This window comes from Aethina tumida, chromosome 2, assembly GCF_024364675.1.
Source record: "Aethina tumida isolate Nest 87 chromosome 2, icAetTumi1.1, whole genome shotgun sequence".
Lineage (NCBI taxonomy): Eukaryota > Metazoa > Arthropoda > Insecta > Coleoptera > Nitidulidae > Aethina > Aethina tumida.
Window position 1 is genome coordinate 29,400,217 of NC_065436.1, and position 20,958 is coordinate 29,421,174.

The window sequence follows — 20,958 nt, forward strand, 5'->3', positions numbered from 1 at the left end:
ATTTGAAAAAAATATTACATATTCAAAATCAATAAATAATATGTTACATATTCAGATCTGTTAAGTAAGCAAAGTATTTGCTTTTTTGCTAATTAGTTGTTACTATTCAAGTTTGATCAGTTTTGTCGTTTTTATTAAAACTGATTTTCTGTAAGCTTAACCTTTAAAAAATAAAAAAAAAAAAAATGTATATTAGATAAAATAATAATAATTTTGAAATACCTTCATAACTAGTAAAAAACTCATGTGTAATTTAAATTATTAGTATTAGTAATTGATAATAAAGTTATCTAAATTTTATTTATATAATTATTATAATTAAATTATATTTTTTATCTCAATTAATTAATAAAATTAAAATTTTTTAGCCATTTTAACATATTTTTACTTATTTTTTATTTTTAAATTAAGTAAAAGGTTAATTTTTGACGCTTCTCTAATGATATCTAATAGGTTGAAACATGTAGTGTATTAATATAAAATGAATTGAAAATAAAAGAATATACAACTAATACTATTACTAATTATTTTATGTTAACATTCTACATGTTTCGACATGTTAATCACCATTAGGAGCTTCGTTAAAAGTTAAAAAAGAGATATATATATATATATATATATATATATATATATATATATATATATATAACTTAACTGCTCATAAATTTTGTTGACAGTACATTTACAATAACAATTGTATAATAATTAACAAAGTTTTTGTATAATTTAAGCTGCTTTTCTATTTTTAACAACAAAAAATATATTTCCCATGTTAAATTGTGATTAATCAATGTGATGCATTCAACTTTTGTTGAAATAGGATAAAAACGATTGTAAACCTACATGAACAGAATACTATAAATAAATGTATGCTGCATAAATATTTAAAATATTAAAATAAATATTAGCAAAACCAAAATTTACTGCGTGCAAATAGTAGATAAAACGTTGCCCAAAAGGTAAAAAACGGTAAAAAAAAATTATTCAAAACACATCCACTATTTATTATCTCGAGGTATTCCTACTTCCGTTATAAAAGTAACAATTTTGAATATATAATTATTTATAAGTTACTATTAATTATGAATTCGAAAATTTTATTGCTGTTGACGTCGAAAATGAACGGTGTACAATCGTTGCTCGAGGGCTAATCGTAGATAATGATGTGAATATCCGAGGTTGCAATAATCAATGCCATTAATATTGTTATTTTACCGCAGCATGTGTAATTAATTGCATCGAAATCTATTATAATAACTAACATTTTCCATTGTAATCACCACCGAAATTACGATTTTATTAGTTTTTTGAGCAATTGAAGTAGCGAAGGTCGAAGTCTATATCTGAAGGAGTAGTTTTGAAATTGCGGCTCAAAGTGGAGTTTTGCGAAATGGGTGTAGCCTTGCGAAACATCTCTTTGATCACCGGCGACTTTTTAATTATTGGATTTATATTAATAGCCATTGTACTATCGCTTTGCGAAATATGTTATTATATCGTTAAACGACAATAAGAACCTTATTATCATGCAACAACGTTAAACAATAGAGTTACTATTATGTTAAATCGTGGCGATGTATAATTAGATGCGGATTATACATATGTAGGTAGCCTCGGATATCCCAATTTTTTTTGGAGTATCAGAACCACAGCATAATGGATTTACGACAATTAGTTGGTGTTACCAATAGGCTTTATACAGATGAACACCGTTCTTGTTATGAACTCCCAATAAGCCCCCTTGAACATATGCTGCACATCAACAATTTAACAGCTGTGTCGATTACAAGAATATTTAGACAGCATCGGGTTTATTTACTGGCGACCCTGTACAACACAATTGAAATGGTCCATATTTCATTTACTGCGACGAGTTTTTTCAATATTCAATTGTGGTTCATGGTTATTTGTACATGTCACTGGGTTTAAAAACGTTCTAGTAAATATTTATGCATTTTTATTATACAAACTGAACGAATATAAACCAGGCACTTTTATCTATTGTTGATAAATGCGGCTCCAACTACTCAATAGATAAAGTTCCTTGAACGAATGGTTTGTTGCTAAGGCAACAAATAATATACTTATTTTGAGGAAAAGGAAAAGGCAGTTTATGTTTTAAGTTTACTCAACAAAATAATATTAAGATCAACAATTTTGATGAGTCATTTGTCCATGTGGCAATATAAGGTAGAACTTCTCTTCTTGTTCAATTTGTCAACTGCCATTAAAAACTGTTTTTACCAACCTTAACCCAGAAGAAAAAAAAAAAATAAATAAATAATATAGTTAGAAAAACAAAAATAGCTTTAAAATAATTTTTAAGTTATTTTATATTTTATACTTCATATTGTATATTTTTATACTTTATCTTATATTTTATAATTTATTTTACATTTTATAATTTATTTTGTATTTCATATTATTTTATGTTTATTCAAATAATTCATGTACTCTTTTAATATTATTATTAATATTTAAACAATAAAAAGTAATTTAATAAAATCAAATTTTATCTGTTGAAATTATATAATTAAGTTTTTAAAAATATTTTAAAACTGGTATTCCTCACACAAAAAAGAGACCCTATTAATACATTAATAATAGAATACAAAATTCGTGGGAATATAATAAAAAACGATATCTATAATAACATTAAGTAGATACATTTTATGATAAAACTTTTTTATAAACTATTTTTATTGATGTCCCTCTGTCCTCTTTGTGGACAGGAATTACAAGCGCAATTAAATTTGCATATCCCGATCTTCCGAAAACGGGCACTCGTAAATTCGGCCACATTTTGGTGGACCCACGATAAATTAAAAATTTATCCGCCTCGAGTTTCGACACGAGCAATACGTCACCACAAGAAATAAAACGAACGCGAAACATCTGTTTGCGGCGTGCACACGAAAAATTCCATGGGACAGGAAGGCCTTTTTAATAGTGCCTTAGCAGTCAGACAATGTATTCTGTTGGTCGAAAGGAAAAAAGGAAGAAGGGGGCGTATAAAAATTATTATACCGCTCGTGCATATTAATTAGTTACAAATGCTGCACAGGCCAGTATCGGCCGGAGAACCTTGAAATTCTTGTTTGGCAATTATGCCGAGACGAGGGGTGAAGTGCCTTTCCGACGTGGAAACGCGGTCTCGCACCGATGATGTTCGTTATGAAAACAAATTGGCAGGTTTACGCTCCCCGTGTTGTTTTTTCTTCGGGGCGGTGAATTGTGGAATATGCTTTTCATTAAGCGGTGGACGCGTATCTGACGAACCCCAAGACGTCCATTCCAATTCCGGAATATTAAATGTTTTGAGGGGTGATTTTTTTTGGAAACGTAAAAGTTTATTACGTAGTATTTATGAAAACAAACAAGCTCAGACATGCGGAATGGCATTTAATATAAATCCTCTTATCGTTTGAGACTAATTAGGTATAATTAAAAATAATTACTTTGATTTTTGTGTAGTTCTTTTATGTTTTATCGAAAGACACAATAAAAAATGTTTTCATTTCAGTCTCAACTAATGAAGCAAAATTTATAAAGCATTTTCTCTATTGGAATGTTTTTTATGTTTTTATTTCATCTTATACAAAGATTCGCGTATTATGTGATATATACAGTAATGGTCATAATTATATCAATTTACTAACATATATTATAAATGTCAACAGTATGTGTTTCTGTCTTTTTTTATATTTTTGTTGTGTTCACTATGAAGTTGATAAATATAATTTTATTCTTTATTTAAAGTAGTTTTGTTACATTTAGTTGGACAAATTTATAGCAATCGTTTACTTCATAGTATTTATTTGCTCTGTGTGAATTTCTGTCGATTATTTTCTAGTTATCTTTTGTTTACCATAATTATTTAATAGTGGATCGTAGTGTATCGTACACTGTAAGAAAAATCATAATTCAGCTTTACCAAGATTGAGGGAAACAAGTAGAGATTGTTGGCAACTACGGAAAATATTAGATACGTTCGAAAATTTTGAATAAAATTGATGACTGGAGAAATAATTCAAATGTGAAAATATAATTCATTCTTATCGTCAACTCTAATTAAAGTCGGCCTGGGTGAAATTAGTTTAAGAACTGTAAGGAGAAAGTTTATGGATGTTAGGTCACAGATCTTAAAACAACCCTGTGGTCTCTGTTGCTCAGGATCACGTTCTCTGAACCATAAAAGAGTGGGAACGGGTTTTTAGTAATGAATCTAAATTTAATTCATTTAAAAATGACGGTCCTGTTTATGGTAGACTTCCATAGGGGCAAGATTACACAAAAAGTTTATTATATCCACTGTGAAATACATTGGTGGTATAATTATAGTTTGAGATTTCGATAAAATATACGTAACATTTTGTAGAATAAGAGAATATATTTTTTGATTAAAAATAAAATTTGATAAATGGAAATTTAAAATAATTTGAATTTTAGCCATAATTAATTTTACAGTGAATTTCAATTATTAACTTGTTATGTTACATTTGTATACGTATTTATTTGTCGATTTACATTTTTAATTTGTTTGTGGTTGTTTTATATTCTTAAAAAATGAAAGGCTGAAAAAAGTATGTAAACTTGACAAAAAGTGGTGGAATTGTTTCAATCTGGTAAACCCAAAACGAATATTAAGTCTTTAAATATTAGTAAATGTGCAACTAAAATAACAAACTTATAATACTTATGGTGACGTTAAAATTCCTCCAAAACAAGTAGACCCCGAAATACTAACCCATCACTAGACGAAACTAGTTAAAAAATTTCAAGAAAGGATTCTCCAAAACCAACTCGCCTAACAAATGAGAAAATTTTGAAAGAATTTAATGTTAATGGGACGGACAGAACAGTGAAAAATAGAAAGATTTGAGCAGATTTTTCCGAAAAACCTCTTAATTGAACAATTAAAAATTAAATACTATTAATTGGAGCGATAAATCAAAGTTTAACTAATTTGGTTCTGATGGTAGTTGATAAATAAGTAAAATATCCAACTTAACAAATATTCAAAATATAACATCAAATTCCTACAATATACCACTGTGATGTGGGGCTGTTTTTCCGATCTGGCGTTTGTCCAGTACTACAAATAACGGGTAAAATAAACTGTTTCCAATATATTAAAGGACTTATGTTGCCATTTGTTGATAAAAATATACCAAGATTGATTTTTCAATAGAAGCACTCTTCTAAGTTCGTAGAAACATAGATTCATGATCAAATGATGAGTCTCATTGAGAACCTTTTGGGCATCGCCGCACAAGGACACACATTAATTTAAAGAATATCAAAAAACTGTTTGATGTGACGCAAACAGAACGGGTTCAAATTCGCAGCAAACACCAAACAAGAAGCAGTGTTAGATGAATGAAACACGGGTAAATGAAAAAGGTGTGCTAAAAAAGTTTATATATATATTGATAGGTATCATAATTGATTTAAATAACTGGTATAAAAAATGAATTTCTAAATTTCTAAAAAGGAATATAATAGAAAAATGGAGACATTAAAAGTTGTACTGTACATCGTTCAAATTCCATATTTATTTCATAGCTTTATAACAGTTTAAAGTCCAGACATATCCAGTCAAACAATTCAGGAAAACCAATAAAATTAAATGACTAAGAACAACAAGTAGACACATGTTAAAGGCCTTAGTATGCGAGTTAGTTCATTGAATCATAATGTTTGTTATCCTACTCGATTTCCATATCACGTTTCCCATTTGCATGTCGTCTTTCGATTTGGTCTTTTAACATTACAAAGTATTACCAACGCACGTCATATAAATAATAAAAACACCATTCCCGCAATTCAAACGTTCCACAAAACGCCCTTTATTGTGGCTCTCACAAGGAGTTGAAGAAAAAAACAATTTGAAGCGATTACACGGGATCACGGTGAATGCGTAATTAAATTCAATTGTTGCGAATTCGCCACGTATACGAGCGAGTGAAATTAAGTTGTGCGGCACGGGATTTACGGGTCGCGTTACGCGTACAACGACGTGAGAAACGCAAACAAAAAAAAAAAAAATTATATGAAAATATGGGGGACAGGTGAAAAAATTTGAGCGAGTTGTCTCTCTCACTAATACCTGTTCTAAATACCGATAAACGTTCAACACGGTAGTAGAAAGTCCGGGCGGGACAATGGCAGTTTAATTTCTTGCCGCTCGAACGGAATTTAATAAGAGACGAATTAAAACTGGTCAAATATTATGTGAAGCCATTACAATGGGATTTAATGCTGATGAAAACCGAAATGGGTCATCCGGCATTGCTCGACGCATCCGACCACAATTGCTGGATTTTCTTATTTTCACTCGCCGTCGAAACTGACTGAGTTTGTGTCACAAAACGGCGTAAAATCGCGACCCATTTGAATGAATAAACGTGTCCATTGTGGCGTGGTATTGAACGTTAATGAAGAGTTAAATGGACACACATTGGGCACGACAATGGGATTAAAGAATAAACTGTTGTCCCTGGCGGAATTATAGTAATTGCCTAATATTTCAAACAACTACAATGGGCTCATTTACCGCGTTTTTTGTCATCTCAAAATGGTTTTAAACACTTGCACAACAGACCCGGACTTATAAGCGATTAGGCGCTCAGAATCTCGTTAAATTTCTCAGAATCTAGGTAGGGTTTGCGTGATACGTATTGTTGTATTTATATCAAAATATATAGAAATATCAATTTTAATTGGGGTTTACCAAGAATATAATTATTACATTAATTTAATAACAGAAGTGAAACAAAACAAAAACTTAATAGTCTCAAACTGAAATTTTATTTAGGAATTTATAAACTGTAGAAGTAGTTATTGTATTACTTCATTTTTAAACTTATTATTATAAACACATTCAGTGTTGTAGAAAATACGGTGAGAAAAAGAAGGGAAACCTCTACAACCTAAGCTACTGTAACGTTATGGAAAAAGTTTATTATATTTGAAGAAAACTGAACATTAAATTTGAAATATCACAAAAACTGTTAGGATAATCAAAATTAATCAAGTATATTATTTCTTTCCAATTATAAAAAGAGTATGAAAAGCTTAATAGTTTTAAAAAATATTCAGTGGCGTAGAAAATAGAGCAAAAAAACAAGGTGAACCTCAAAGAATATACACCACTGTAACAATTTGGAAAATGTTAATTACACTGAATTATAAGTAGATATTTAAGACTAACACACACCACATTTAAACAATATTGGATCAAAGGTTTCAGAATTACTAGAAAAAACAATATTTGAAATATAAATTTGAGAAGTTGTAGTTTCCTAGGAGAAACTTTATAGAAAGTATTTATTAAGATATTCTTCATAAATGGACGTGTTGTTACTGTTCCCAAATTTTGACTACATATTCTGGAAACACCTTGTGTATATAAAAAACAATTGTGTGATAAATTATAGCAATATATTTGTGAATAAGGTCAACGATCGTTTATAGACCGAAATACATTTCCTTATTTTGTCGTTGCACCTCGTGCTGATTATGCAAATGAAAAGTTGTGTACTTCCTACCTTTGTTCCATTATTCCTTTGAATTGATACCGGTTTTGTTCTATTTATGCCGTTCGGAAAACCAAACGAGAGATAAAGTAATGAAATGAAGGAATCCCGGTCTGACATTGACTTGACGGTGGATTGTTTGCCTTTTTAACGTTAAAAATTGGGTTCGCAGAAGACGATAACGTTCCAGGTAAAATAATATTATGGAACAAACAAGACAATTATGAAAACGAAGACGTTTTATATACGGACGAAAGCTTAGCTTGGTGAACAATCGTTTAAGTTTTAAGTTTTATTTAATTGCCCATTACTTTTTGTTATTTACAATTAGATAGTATCTTAGTCAAGCAAAACTTACTTATAAACGTTTGCGCAAGTAATTAAAGAATCCATCACTCATTTTTTTATAATTATGATAATTTGAGTAATCTTGAAATCTTCACGTTTTCGTTGGAACCCTTAAATTGCACAACAAAAGCACGATTATAAAGTTAATTACAAGTCCGCCGGGCGAAGGTCCGATTTAATTAAAATTTTATTAGATATCTTAGGTACATATGGGTACGTAATCACATTCGAGTGGGTGATATAATTAATATTTTGATTGATGCCTCGAGCCTCTTTCGAAATCAACTATTTATAATAATGTAATTATTTTTTTCCGTTCGGCCATAATTTAAATACAATTCGGAACCTTGAAAAGTACTTGCTCACTAACGAGATCGTCTCTTTTCGAAATTGCTTTTTATTCGAGTATCCAAAAAAGTAACGATTTATTTGTGTATTGTATGTTTTTGCAATTCTAACTAAACTATTAATTTTTTTTATTATATTTAAAACATTTTTTAGCCTTATGTTCAATTGAAATTGAAATAGTTCAGTCATTCTAACTGTGAAATTAATTAAGAGGTATCTTCAACCAGTTTCGTAGAAAATATGGACAAAAAAAGAGAAGATGCCCGAATCCACGCCACTGTATTATGGAAGTTTATTACATTAAATGTAAGGCAAGTACTTTAGGATAATATATATGAAATTTATACACGAGTGTACCAAATGTTGCGGAAATATAAGAAAAATTTTTGAAATTTAAATTTGAGAGGCTCATATTTTCTGCAGGAAAAAAAAATATTTTATGTAGATTTTTGACCACCAATTTTAGGAACACCTTCTGCATCTCCATTGGAGTCCCAGTTTACGAATGTTACAAGTACTGTAGCCTTGAGGGGTAGCAAAAAATCAGGTATTACAAGCTTATTCAACTGCCAAAATATTATTGTAATACCTGCGGAGCAACAACATTAAATAATGCGGTTCGTGATAGAAAGTCTCCATTGATACACTTTTCCATATAATAAAAAAAAAATTAATTACAACACACGAGTTTTTATTTGTTAACAAGGAGCCTAATTAATTGCAAATTACCTCATACGTTTGTTAGGTTAATAGTTTTATTATGAAAAATGAATTGTATCACACGAACTCGCTAAAAAAAGTTTCAAAATTTTTAACACATCTAATTGCACTGTTAGAACGAATTCGATGAATGGAATTGCTAACGTTATCTAATAACTAAATATAGACGTAAATAGAAAGCTACGCCCATGGCTAATTCGACGCGAAACATCTGACATTGTGAACGTTTCCGAATTAATTAACAATCAATAAATTCTCGAATATGCATGAGAAAATTATATGCAAACTGTGAATGATACAGTTTTACATTCCGCGACTTAAACAGCTAATTAATTTTATTAAATTCTTAATATAAACAGTTAGTTTTACGTATTAATTACGTTATATCGTTTTAATTTATTGAAATGGGTATATGTGATTGTAAATTGTTAAAATATGCAGCCTAAATATGGTTTGAAATACACATTGTGGTAATTAGCACTGAATAACTAATGTGCATGTGTAATTTATATTACAGTTTTAAAAAAATAGTGACAAAGCAGGTAATCGTTAAATATTAAAATATAAATATTATTTTAGTAACATAATCTGCTAATCTTTGTAACCTTTGCTTTGAAAAATTGGAGGAGAATCAGGATTCACAGATATATTTGAATATCTTTGATGTATATCAAAATTCGAGATCCTATTAAAGTTGCATCGAGACAAAAATTTGGTGTGTGTAACACATCCTCAAATTTACATCTTGTCTGTGGATCTCATGGGGACAACAGTGGTAACTGTCATCACTTCAAATGCCAATAACTTTCTTATTTTAAACAGAAACATTATAAAATTTTTGTACCATTCGACGTAAAAATTTATTCTCTACTGATATGTTGTAGTATTGCCTATAACTAAATTGAATATTTAAAGAGATATTTAAGTTGTTTGTTAATATGGCTGTCTTTTTACCACATCAAGTGCCAATAACTTTCTTATTATAAATAGAAACTTAATAAAATTAATCATATCATTCATATAACTATATCTAAATTGAACATTAGTGATTGGTAATTTGGTTCTTTCTATTACATCAGTTGTTAGTTTCCTACTTACTTTAAATGGGAACATTATAAAATTTTCATACCATTCAACTGGGAATTTTATTTTCTATTAATATGTCACAGCACGTCCCATATGTATAATAAATATTTGCAGCAATATTGCTAAATATGTGATGAGTTCATTGATGACTTACCTCTGGGAAGGAATACAAAGTAAAAATTAATTATTAATTATGCTTCATAGAGTTGTTTTCATTCTATTTACAAATATAAATTTTATGTTTTTTCTTTTATTTATAATACTGAAGAATAAAAATCGTCACAAAATTCAGAGAAAGACACGAGCAAAAATACACGTCGTAAATATAACTTCACTGATAACTTCACGGCGTAAATAAATGCCCCCGTTCCGTTTTAACGTGTACGCACGCATGTACACGTACCCAACCCCAAAACGGTGCACGCATAGGGCGCAATTTCGCTCGTAACCACCCAATAAACCCGCACACCTTACTTGCCGGCCGATTAGCATAATGGCTCGCGTGAAAACTAATTGTTCGCATATTCAGTTTTCATCTGAATACGGTGGAAAAAAAATGCCGCACGTCGGAAAACAAATATACATTAATTAGCCGGCAAGGTTGCGGTGCTGTGATGATGCCACTGCGTTTGTGTCAATGACCACGTTTTTATCCGAAGAAAATTTTCAATGCCAAATGGTCAAGTGGCTTTTGCGGAGATTAGTAATGGACGAGCAGTAAAAAATAATAATAATTATCGCGAGATAAAGGCGGCGTAAAACGTTTGAATATGCATAAACACAGACGGCAGCGATATTTTTCTAAGTGCCGTTTCGGGCAGAACCGCTTTACCGTTAACACCATTTATAACATAAACATTGGAATTACACCTCTCGCCTGTGCAATGTGTGTTTATTGGGGATCGAACGGTGGCAAATTTTTTTCAATGTCGACGTCGATGTTTTCAATTATCCACCGGCCGTTTGTTGGGAGATCTAAAAAACTAAAACACGGTCCAGTTTTATTATATATTTATAGTCTTACTACTATTTAAATATAAATAACATAAAATTATTAAAAATCTTAATTTTTTTGTGTAGTCAACATTCACAAAACAAATTAAAATTTCATTATAATAATAAAAAATTGGGTCGCAAATATGATAGATATAATACATGTACAGTAGTGGCCATAATTCTAGCAACTTATTAAAATTTATAAAAAATTTGAGTTGGACTACTTGAATTGGATGCCTGAATATATATTAGTGGCTATAATTACAGAAACTTATTAAATTGTATTATACTACTTGAATTGGATTCCACTATATAATGTTTATTGTTTCTTCTGTTATTGTTGTGTCCACTATGCAGCTGGCCAATTTAATTTTATTCTTTAATGAACTGCTTAAATTTTTTATGTGTCTTTGAACAAAATTACAGCAACTTTTTACTTTATAGTATTTCAATGAACCGTGACGATTAAGTCGATGATTTACTAGGTATGTTTTGCTTGTTATAATTACTTAATCATAGCCATAGTCAAACTGTATCATCATACGCTGAAAAAAAATTATAATTCAGCCTTATCAAGATCGACAGAAACAAGTAGAAATAGTTACAGCTCAATCATATCCTGTATTAATAAAAAATTCAGAGAAACAGGGTAAGTAGTAGTTACGAAAAATTTTCTGTGAGTTTGAAAAACTTGAAAGAATCCATAAATGAATAATTCGAATGTCAAAATACAATCCATTCTTATTGTTAATTCATATAAAGCCACAACCTGGAGGAAATTTAGTTTAAAGACTATGAGAAAGTTTGTGAATAGGGGTTTTGTTTGGCTAGAGACCTGTAAAGAAACTCCTTTCAATTAACAATGTGAGGGCCCGATTTCGATTTGCTCAGGATCACGTTTACTGGACCACAGAACAGTGGCAATGGGTAGTTCTTAGTGATGACTCTATATTTAATTTATTTAAAAGTTGCTTATGTTAAATGTCTTACATGGACACATGAATCGATTTATGCACAGGTATATATTGAACAACAATTTTTTTCCGCAATAGGCATAATATTTAACATTTTAAAATGTACTGTATATCCTGCCGAATAAGAAAAAATAAACATATACTTTTTTGAGCACAATATTAATCAATATCAATAAATTAATAATTTTACATCGGCGTAAATTTTGCCGATGGCAGATGGCGAGGCCGATGATGTATCGGTCGAGTCCCAATATTTACAAATGTTTGTGAGGAACGACGTACCCGTGTGTGATAATGAGTTATGCCAAATTGTTTGAGTACGTCCCGAGTAATACTTTTAATTTTCTCATCGAACCTGTTTTCTTTGTCCACGCCTCCGCCTTCGTTAGAGATTAATCGCTGGAAGTCGGGACTGGTTTAATTTAATTTTTCTCTGCCGCGATCGGTGATTTGTCGCCGTTCGGATCGTGCACCGGACGTTTCAGGAACAATTTGTTACTGACCCGATTCATTTTGCCTAGCAGAAAATGTTTGAATAGGACGGCCGGTGTTTGAACAACGATACAGTGTGAATTATATATGGATGGGAATTGGATTTGCATCGGGTGGGTTTAAACGATTAATGTAACAGCGAATTTAAATTATGAAAACGGATAGTTCATTGTCGTCCGTTCTGTTCTCAACTTCTGATTCTGAACGGTGGCGCAAAATTAATAATATTGCTGCATTTTAATCACGCCATGTATATCCAACGTACAGATAACCAGGTAACATTTGGAAGTTGACCATCTGTGAAAATCCCCCCTGGAGTCTCGTCCAGCTGTTTGTTGTGTGGGGGAGAGATTACCTCTCTAATTCATACTTAAAACTTGGAAATTGCCACATTTGGTAAATTCATTAGAGCATTGGTCGGTAGAATCAACTTACTCTAAAGCGACAAACTACGAAGAGTAAATTAGAGAACGTGATAATCGTCCTTTTGTCCATACTCGATTAAACTTCACACTATAAGTGCATTTATGGTAATAAACCAAGTAATTTTTCGAAAAAATGCAAAGAAATTTTTAACCTTGGAAATACTTAAACGAAAAATTGTAATCTTTATAAATACCCGTGTAATTAGATTTCACTACATACTTAAACATAAATATTATATTAAATCATAAAAATAATAAATAGTTTATAAAGTATGAACTTAAAATTTCATAACAGAATACATAAACCATGTACTTAAAATCAGTTATAATAAAATTACAAAAATATTCAGTACCCATTATCTTTACTAAATTATGACCGAGTATAATAGCTTAAAAATATATTAATTCTGTTAAACAAATATTGAGAGTCAAATATAAATTGTTTAATGATAAACCTATTTTAATTAAGAAATTTTAACATTACATTAATATTTGCAAATATTTATTAAAATAAATTGAAAACCAAAATTCCTTACAATAACATTAAGAAATTAAAATAAGCTAGGTCAACGATTTTGCATAAAATATTTTAATGACATACCAAACTTGACTTATGTAACATAATAAATTCCAATAAGTGTGGTTTTTAACTCAATACATAAATTCAGAGCAAGTAATGAAGCAATCATTTTCTTAACATGGCAAGATTTTTTCAGAGGTCAACTGTTATGTGTGAATTTCTCCTATTGTAAAAATATTAACATTATTTCAAGTCGATTTATCAATTTACATGAGAAATTAATTATGAATGTTTGGTGCACATGACAAAGGTCAAGATAACGTTTATATTGTAACGACGAAAAAATTCCACAAATGTTTTAGTGACCACGGGTTTGTATTTAAATTTAATCATATTCAATTTAATCATTTTCTTGTGATGACAAATGCTTTAATTTCTTTTGAATCCATTCAGAATTCACTCTATTTATAGAACTATTATGAAACAAATATTATTAAAAATACTGTATTATAAAATTTATTTAAAATATAAATAATTTTATTTATTTTTATGGGACCTAATTTGATGACCTGTTCAAAATTTTTGATTTGATTATTAGAGTTTCAAAACTTAAACCATTTTTTATTCGTTTTTGTTCTTATCTCATATTTAGTCATGTGAATTGTGGATATCTGCCCTATTAGTGCTGCACTCAAATATGTCTCTTAATTGTCAGTTAATCTATGTTCATGATATGTGTTTGAAAAGGTATATTATTGGTATATTACGTGCTTGAGAATATAATTTCTTGTTGTAAGACTTAAATATATTTTATAAATTCGGATTTTTATGTATTTATTTTATATTTAATCATGTGAATTATCGATATCTCTTCTATGAGTGTTGCACTCAAACATTATCAGTTAATACATGTCCATGATATGTGGTGTATCGAAAAGGAAATTATTGGTGTTTTAGGTTATTGAGAGTATAATATTTAAACACATTTTATATATTTATAATTTTATGTATTTATCTCATATTTAATCATACGAATTATCGATACATGTCCTACAAGTGTTACACTCAAATGTGTCTCCCAATTGTCAGTAAATACATGCGTCTGTTATAATGTTACTCCTTTATGTTTGAGAAACCTCTTCAACCATTTTATCTCCTGTTTGACTGGTACTATTTATAAAATTGATAAAAACAATGTAATTTTAATAAACAATATAACTTGTAGATAGATTTTATTGACCAGGTGAGAGTGGTTCCTTTAAATATTTAATTTTTTTAATTACTATTTTAGTATATTGCATCATAATTAAACAATTTTATGTTTTATTGTGTGAGAGCTGTTGTCAGGAAGTTGGAATGGTTTTTTTTTTAAATACTTTTCATTCATTTTATTTGTTAATTTCATTATTAATTTTAAGTTATTCATTTTTATCCCTATTACTAATGAGTCGTGGATTCTTGTATAGCAATTGAAGATGACAGAATGACCTTCTTACTTGAGGTTACAAAGAGTCTTGGAAACGACAATTATTTGTATTTATGTGATGACAAGTAATAACTAAATTCATTAAAATATGACTATTAATTTAATTAAATAAATATCAGACTCATTTTATTGGCAGTGATAATCACTGTAAGTTAATTAAGAAGTAATTAGACAGACATAGATGTAAGTTAACCAAAGGCGTAAATAAATCTCATTTGTTAATTTTATAGTTGTGTTTCGTTTAATTATTCTCTCATATACAGTTCTACAGAGTCTTAATTGGGTTTACTTAATTTATAATACAACTTAGTTCAGTCCGTGGTCATAATGTTGTTACTTTTTCTAGTTCTTAACATACTCCCCTCCTCGTGTCCTCTATAAATTTTATATAGAAAAAAATTAATTATTATTGATAATTCTTATGTCTATAAACATTGTCCAATACGAAATTCCTGCATTTTGATAAAAATAACAATAACAACCCACAGGTATTCATTTTAATTTATAAATATATAAATGTACAATTATTAATTTGAAAATGTAGCTGTTAAATTTACGTAGCTTTTATTAAGAAGTCGTGACCAAACAGGATTTTAAATTGTAAAATACATGGAAATAAAAAATAAAATAAAAATTGTGAGCAATTATAAATTTTATTAACAACACAATTATTCATGCTCTCATACTGCAACTTAAATTCCTAAAAAAATACAGAATACCATCTGGCCAACAAACAAAACAATGTTGAAACAAAATATAAATGAAACACTATGTATTTTAATAAAACTATTCATTTTCACAATTTTTTATTAACTAATCGACGATAAAACAACAAAATCAATTAATCTCTAAACAATGACATGCAGAGGGAAATCAACAAAAATACTGACCTTATTTCTAAATAAATTACACAAAAGACAAACGTATTTCTTCCTGGGTCACAGTCAAATACACGGCACCGTTCAATATGTGGCGGTTTTTCGGTCCGGTTCATACACAACTTCACAGAAAACCTTGTTTATCAAACACAAACATCGAACACACTCACACTAGACGGCCATTTTACATTGTCTGAGCAATGGGAGATTCAAAACTGAATCCTGTGTTCACCAAATTCCCCTACCACAAAAAATCGAAGTCATGCCAACCACACCGGTTTCCCCTAACCTCAAACATTAACCTACAAGTTTGTGTTTTTATTTAATTTTTGTTATTTATTATTGTCAAGTTATTGTTAGGTGATTTGTTAAGTTTTCCTGAGGTTGCCCGAAGCGAGAATCCAAGAAATTGACATTAAATTAAGGAATTGTGACGTCATTGGTCGTCAGGTTGGTACTCGTGAAACGTCAACTTTTTGTCAAATTACATAACCCAAAAGGTGGTGCATTATCGCTGGATTGACCGATTGTTGAGACACGATGGCCGCAAGAAGAATCGCCCAGAGTTCCGTGAACTGGGCCTCGTTGGCCGAAAGGGTGCCCGAACACCAGCGCGCCCAGTTCCTGGCCTTCAAGTCGAAATCCGACTCGTACTTGAGACGGTGAGTATTTATGTAATCGGATCATACTTTGATCTCTTATCGACTATTTGCGTTGCAAGTGTTAAGCTGTGCGGTGTTTTAGTGTTTTGGCCAATCCGGAGACCCCACCAGCTATTGACTGGGATGCCTACAAGTCCAAGGTGCCCATTGCTGGTATGGTCGATGAGTTCAAGAAGCAATACAGCGCCCTGAACATCCCCTATCCGACCGAGAATGTCAGCAGTCAGATTGATTCTCTGGAGAAGGAAGTCAAAGTTGACATCGAAAAGTTCAAGTCTGAATCTAACAAACGCATTGAAGAGTAAGTTATTAGGAAATGTCAGAGGTAGAATAGAAAGCTGGGATGGAAAAGCAATTTAAACATTTTAAAAGTAACACCTTTACATATATTGGAACTAACTCCAATATAATAAATCCAGATTTTACGAGTTGTAGCAATAAGAATTTTTGGTATTCATATATTATTTATCATTAAACAATAAAAATATAATATTCACATTTTTAATCATTTTAGGCTTCAATTAATGGCATTAACAATATTTTTAATAAAAACTAACTATATAAATTTATATGAACAAAAAGCAAAATCGTTTTTAAAAAGGTTTTCTTATAGATATTGACCTCTTTACCATTTATTTTATTAATTTACTTTTGAATAGGGTAAATTAGAATAAAAATCAATATAAAAACACAAAATATGCTATTTAACTATGTCCTTGGCTCAGGAATAATTTTTAAAGTAGTTTGAATTAATGTATTGTAAATAAAATATCTCCTTTGTTTTATACAGATACAAAAAGCAGTTGGCTCATTTGGCCAGCTTGATCCCATATGACCAGATGACCATGGAAGACTACCGCGATGCTTTCCCAGAAGACGCAATTGATCCCATCAACAAGCCAACTTACTGGCCTCACGAACCCGAGGATGTTCCCGGACATGTCGATCCCAAGGATCAAGCTCCAGCCCACTAAATTGCATTCATTAACGAGTTCTGTCGTATTTAGCAATTTACATTCAATTCTGTGAAATAGTAAAAGATTGTATTGTTATGTAATAAATTTACCTTTCTTTTAGAAATTTGTCTTTATTATTAAAATTCATTTTAAATTACCTTGAAATGTGTGAATAATGGTTTGTAACTGATATGAAAAATTATATTAGATTAATTACTTAATTAAACTTTCAATTGAGCATGTAATTGCTTGTAACTAATATAAAAAATTATATAATTGCAGTTTTTTCATTCACAATAAAGCAAAAAACGTATAAATAAATTTGTACTACATATTTTTCTATTAATGCCTGATTTTGACTATAGGCAACCCACTCAACACCCTTACAAATACCATAAACTACTATTAGGCAACCAAGTTAACAAGATTTTAAAAATAGCCATTCCATTTAAATTGAACGTATAATAAATAATATTGCTTATATCCACATATATTTGTATAAAGATGTATTAAAAAACCCTAAAAATAATTTCTGAATCGAAATTTCAGTTATATTTATTATTAATATGAACATGAAGAAAATATATTATTTATATATTATTATAAAATAGTTTATTTAAAGCTTTATAAAATACTACATATGCAATACTTTATATAAAATTGGTCCCATCCAAACTTTAACAATTGGCCAGCTTTAGCACAAAAATAGCATCGTCCAGCCAATAATATGACTGCTGAAGATCTCCTTCGCACAAGTATGGTACTCTACTCCAACTCTCCACCTCAAATCCTGCTGGGGCGAACACTTCATGAACGGCACTTCTAACTTGCTCTTCAAACGTGGACCCATTTATTGGCAACAGTTCTTGTGGTTTGAAATCAGGAGCTCCTAAAACAGAAAAATAGGTTGCTAATTATTGGAGCACTTACTGATTGTTACATCTTACCTGATTCCACGTAGGCTGAAAATGGCAGTACTACAGCCAGAAGGACTCTCCCATCTGGTCTCAAGGATTGCCGGATCTGCTTCAGGATTTCCAGCGGTTTGTCGCAACGATCGATTAGATTCAAACAGGAAATCACGTCAAATTTTCGATCCTCGTACCAATTATCTAAGTCCAGGACTCTAAAATTAGAAAACAAGTTTGGCAGTTTGTAATTAAGTGCTTCATTTAATTCATTACAACATTTCGTTTAATACTCGTAAAACGCATTTGTGATTTACTAACTGAGCGATAACCCAAGCAATTAAAGCCCATCTCACGTCTGATTTGCTAATTGAGTTCTGTGAGTAGTAAAACTTAGCTCATAAACGCGAGTGTGCCGAAGTAATTAAGCCGCTCACTTAACTAATTGGATTCGTAACCATTAATTATTTTAAGATCTTTGAAGAACTGTATTAGAATATAAAGTTATACGCTGACATAAAAGTTTAAAGATTTATATTGTCTTTATGTCACAGGCCATTAATAGTGTCCTGAATGATTTTTTGCGAGACTTACTGGTATCCCTTGCGTTGCAGCAGTCCTCTCATAGTGGCGCAGGCTTCGGTGGCGTAGACCTTGTTGAAGAGCGGTGCCAAATGTGCCGTGACTTCGCCGTCACCCGCCCCCAGGTCCAGCAGCGTGTCGCCGACCCACCCCTCCTTCTCGCGCACCAGTTTAAGGAACTGGGGCTGGGACACGACGAACATTGACCCCCTTTGTAACCACCTACAATTTAAAAAAAAATATTCCAATAAGATTCTACAAGAATGAAAGTACTTGTTTATGTAAAAAATGAGAGTAATAATTTGATAATAATAGGTATTGGCTTGATTGAAGCAAAGTGGTTGTGTAATGATTTAAGGAATGTTAGTTGATCGACGTGTCGATTATTGTAGATAAATTTATGCATAGTGTCAATAGTCGGCGTACCGCCCGGGGCCCGTAACACTTTGGGGCAGTACATCAAACATACCAGCCAAACAACGTGCGGCGGGGCAACAACGGCCGGTCAGATATATAATTTTGATATATTGCACTGGGGTCTTTAATGCGCCAGTTTTCAAAGTCCATGCATTCGTATATAAATCACTTATTAAACGCAATCGACGGACGGGCGATGCGCACACATGTAATTTTCCATCCTCATCCATTTCAGCGGCGATTAAAATCACCAATGGCGGTAAATTTCCGCGGTCTAATCGGCCGTTGTTAGTCATGTTGGCCGAAGGGATGACCCCGGGACGATGTTATGTAAGTACATGCTAGTGATATAACGAACAATGATTAAATGCTCCACGGCCCTTTTTATTTTAACACGGTTCAGATCGATTACAGACTCGCCGATAATTAACGAAATTGCTCTCTCAAAATGCCTTAAACCAAGCAACGCAGGCGGACTATCCGGCCGATAATGCGGAATATGGCGAGGCGAGGGATTCCAACTCTGTAAATGGAATACAACACCTGTTTGAACCTATCTCGCCAACACCATCTCCTTTTTGAATTGCTGAATTTATCTCAAACCACAATAGTTTATTGCCACAATAATAGTTGATTTCTTCAAGGCTCCTTCCTCGACGATTTTTATAATTAAGATAAATCTTATCTAAAATATTCTTTGGTGCATTCACCACATTTTAAACAATACACATTTGTGACAACATTGTAAAAACGTAGAACCTTATCGGATCCTCATTACATGCGGGAGTTTCGGAGATTGGCATCCGGATATTAATAAAGCAAATAAAGATCGCACATAGGAGATAACGGTGGCGCAACCGCCCCCGAAATAGATGGCCTTAATACGAAAAATATTCATGAAAAATAACGTAACAATGCCTCGTGGTGCAGTTCATTAATATTTCATCAATCTATTATAATTGTCTTATCCGTCCCCGAGATAAGGAAACGCGATACGTGGGCAGAGAGATGAGAAAGGGGTGGCGCGAGGGACGGGCGGTAGGTCGAAGAGGAAAATAGTTGAATAAAGAAATGAGAGTGAAAGAGGCACCGCCCTGCGTCCTTGTTCTGGCCGATGCCGGCGTCTTGCCGCCCTCCTCAATCATTTTCAATATGAAATTTTTATGTATTGATCGAGTTTTTTAGCATCGGGGCGACGGGGACGAGCGGCACACGGCTGATTGGGACGAGGGGCAGCGGAGTAGGGGGGCGCCTGCAGTCGCTGCTGTCACCTCAACCGTTCTCCGAGGCCGGACATTGTCGCTGCCCGATGGATTTTTAATATCATTACCTACACAAACTCCTCACCCGGATGCTTAAGGGGATGCACACACCCTTCCCCGGGCGTCGAAACTTGCGTTGCGTTTGATGCATTGAAAAGTTTTCCCGATGTATTGTGTTTTTGCTTTAATATACGAGTTCGATGGGTTATTGACAAAGGATTCGGGAAATTTGATGGATAAACTTCTACGTCTTCGGATTTATTAAAATGGTGGCGAATCAAACTTCCCCCGAATTTGGGAAACTAAATCTCAATCTGCAGGAAAAAGTATCTAATTGTGGAAAATATGGGGTTGTTTCAT

General features: G+C 31.7%; 3 protein-coding genes across 3 annotated transcripts in view; 1 reads left to right on the plus strand and 2 right to left on the minus strand.

Annotated features, from left to right (window-relative positions):
- LOC109598793 (tyrosine-protein kinase Src64B) overlaps positions 1–16,006 on the minus strand; it is a 62,528-nt gene extending 46,522 nt beyond the window's left edge. Inside the window, exon 1 of the mRNA XM_020014714.2 lies at positions 15,824–16,006. The gene's annotated coding sequence lies outside the window, so the exon portion shown is untranslated. The remainder of the gene's footprint in view (positions 1–15,823) is intronic.
- A 278-nt stretch (positions 16,007–16,284) lies between these two features.
- Positions 16,285–17,553, plus strand: LOC109598790 (ATP synthase subunit d, mitochondrial). Its single transcript, XM_020014711.2, has 3 exons — positions 16,285–16,473; positions 16,556–16,774; positions 17,264–17,553. The coding sequence occupies exons 1-3, from the start codon at positions 16,352–16,354 to the stop codon at positions 17,445–17,447; spliced, it is 525 nt and encodes a 174-aa protein (XP_019870270.1). The 5' UTR covers positions 16,285–16,351; the 3' UTR covers positions 17,448–17,553.
- A 454-nt stretch (positions 17,554–18,007) lies between these two features.
- Positions 18,008–20,958, minus strand: part of LOC109598794 (protein-L-histidine N-pros-methyltransferase) — a 142,218-nt gene continuing 139,267 nt past the window's right edge. Inside the window, exons 3-5 of the mRNA XM_020014715.2 lie at positions 18,932–19,141; positions 18,377–18,555; positions 18,008–18,318 (exon numbers count right to left, since the gene is read on the minus strand). Of these exons, the coding sequence (XP_019870274.2) occupies positions 18,107–18,318; positions 18,377–18,555; positions 18,932–19,141 (601 nt within the window). The 3' untranslated portion in view covers positions 18,008–18,106. The remainder of the gene's footprint in view (positions 18,319–18,376; positions 18,556–18,931; positions 19,142–20,958) is intronic.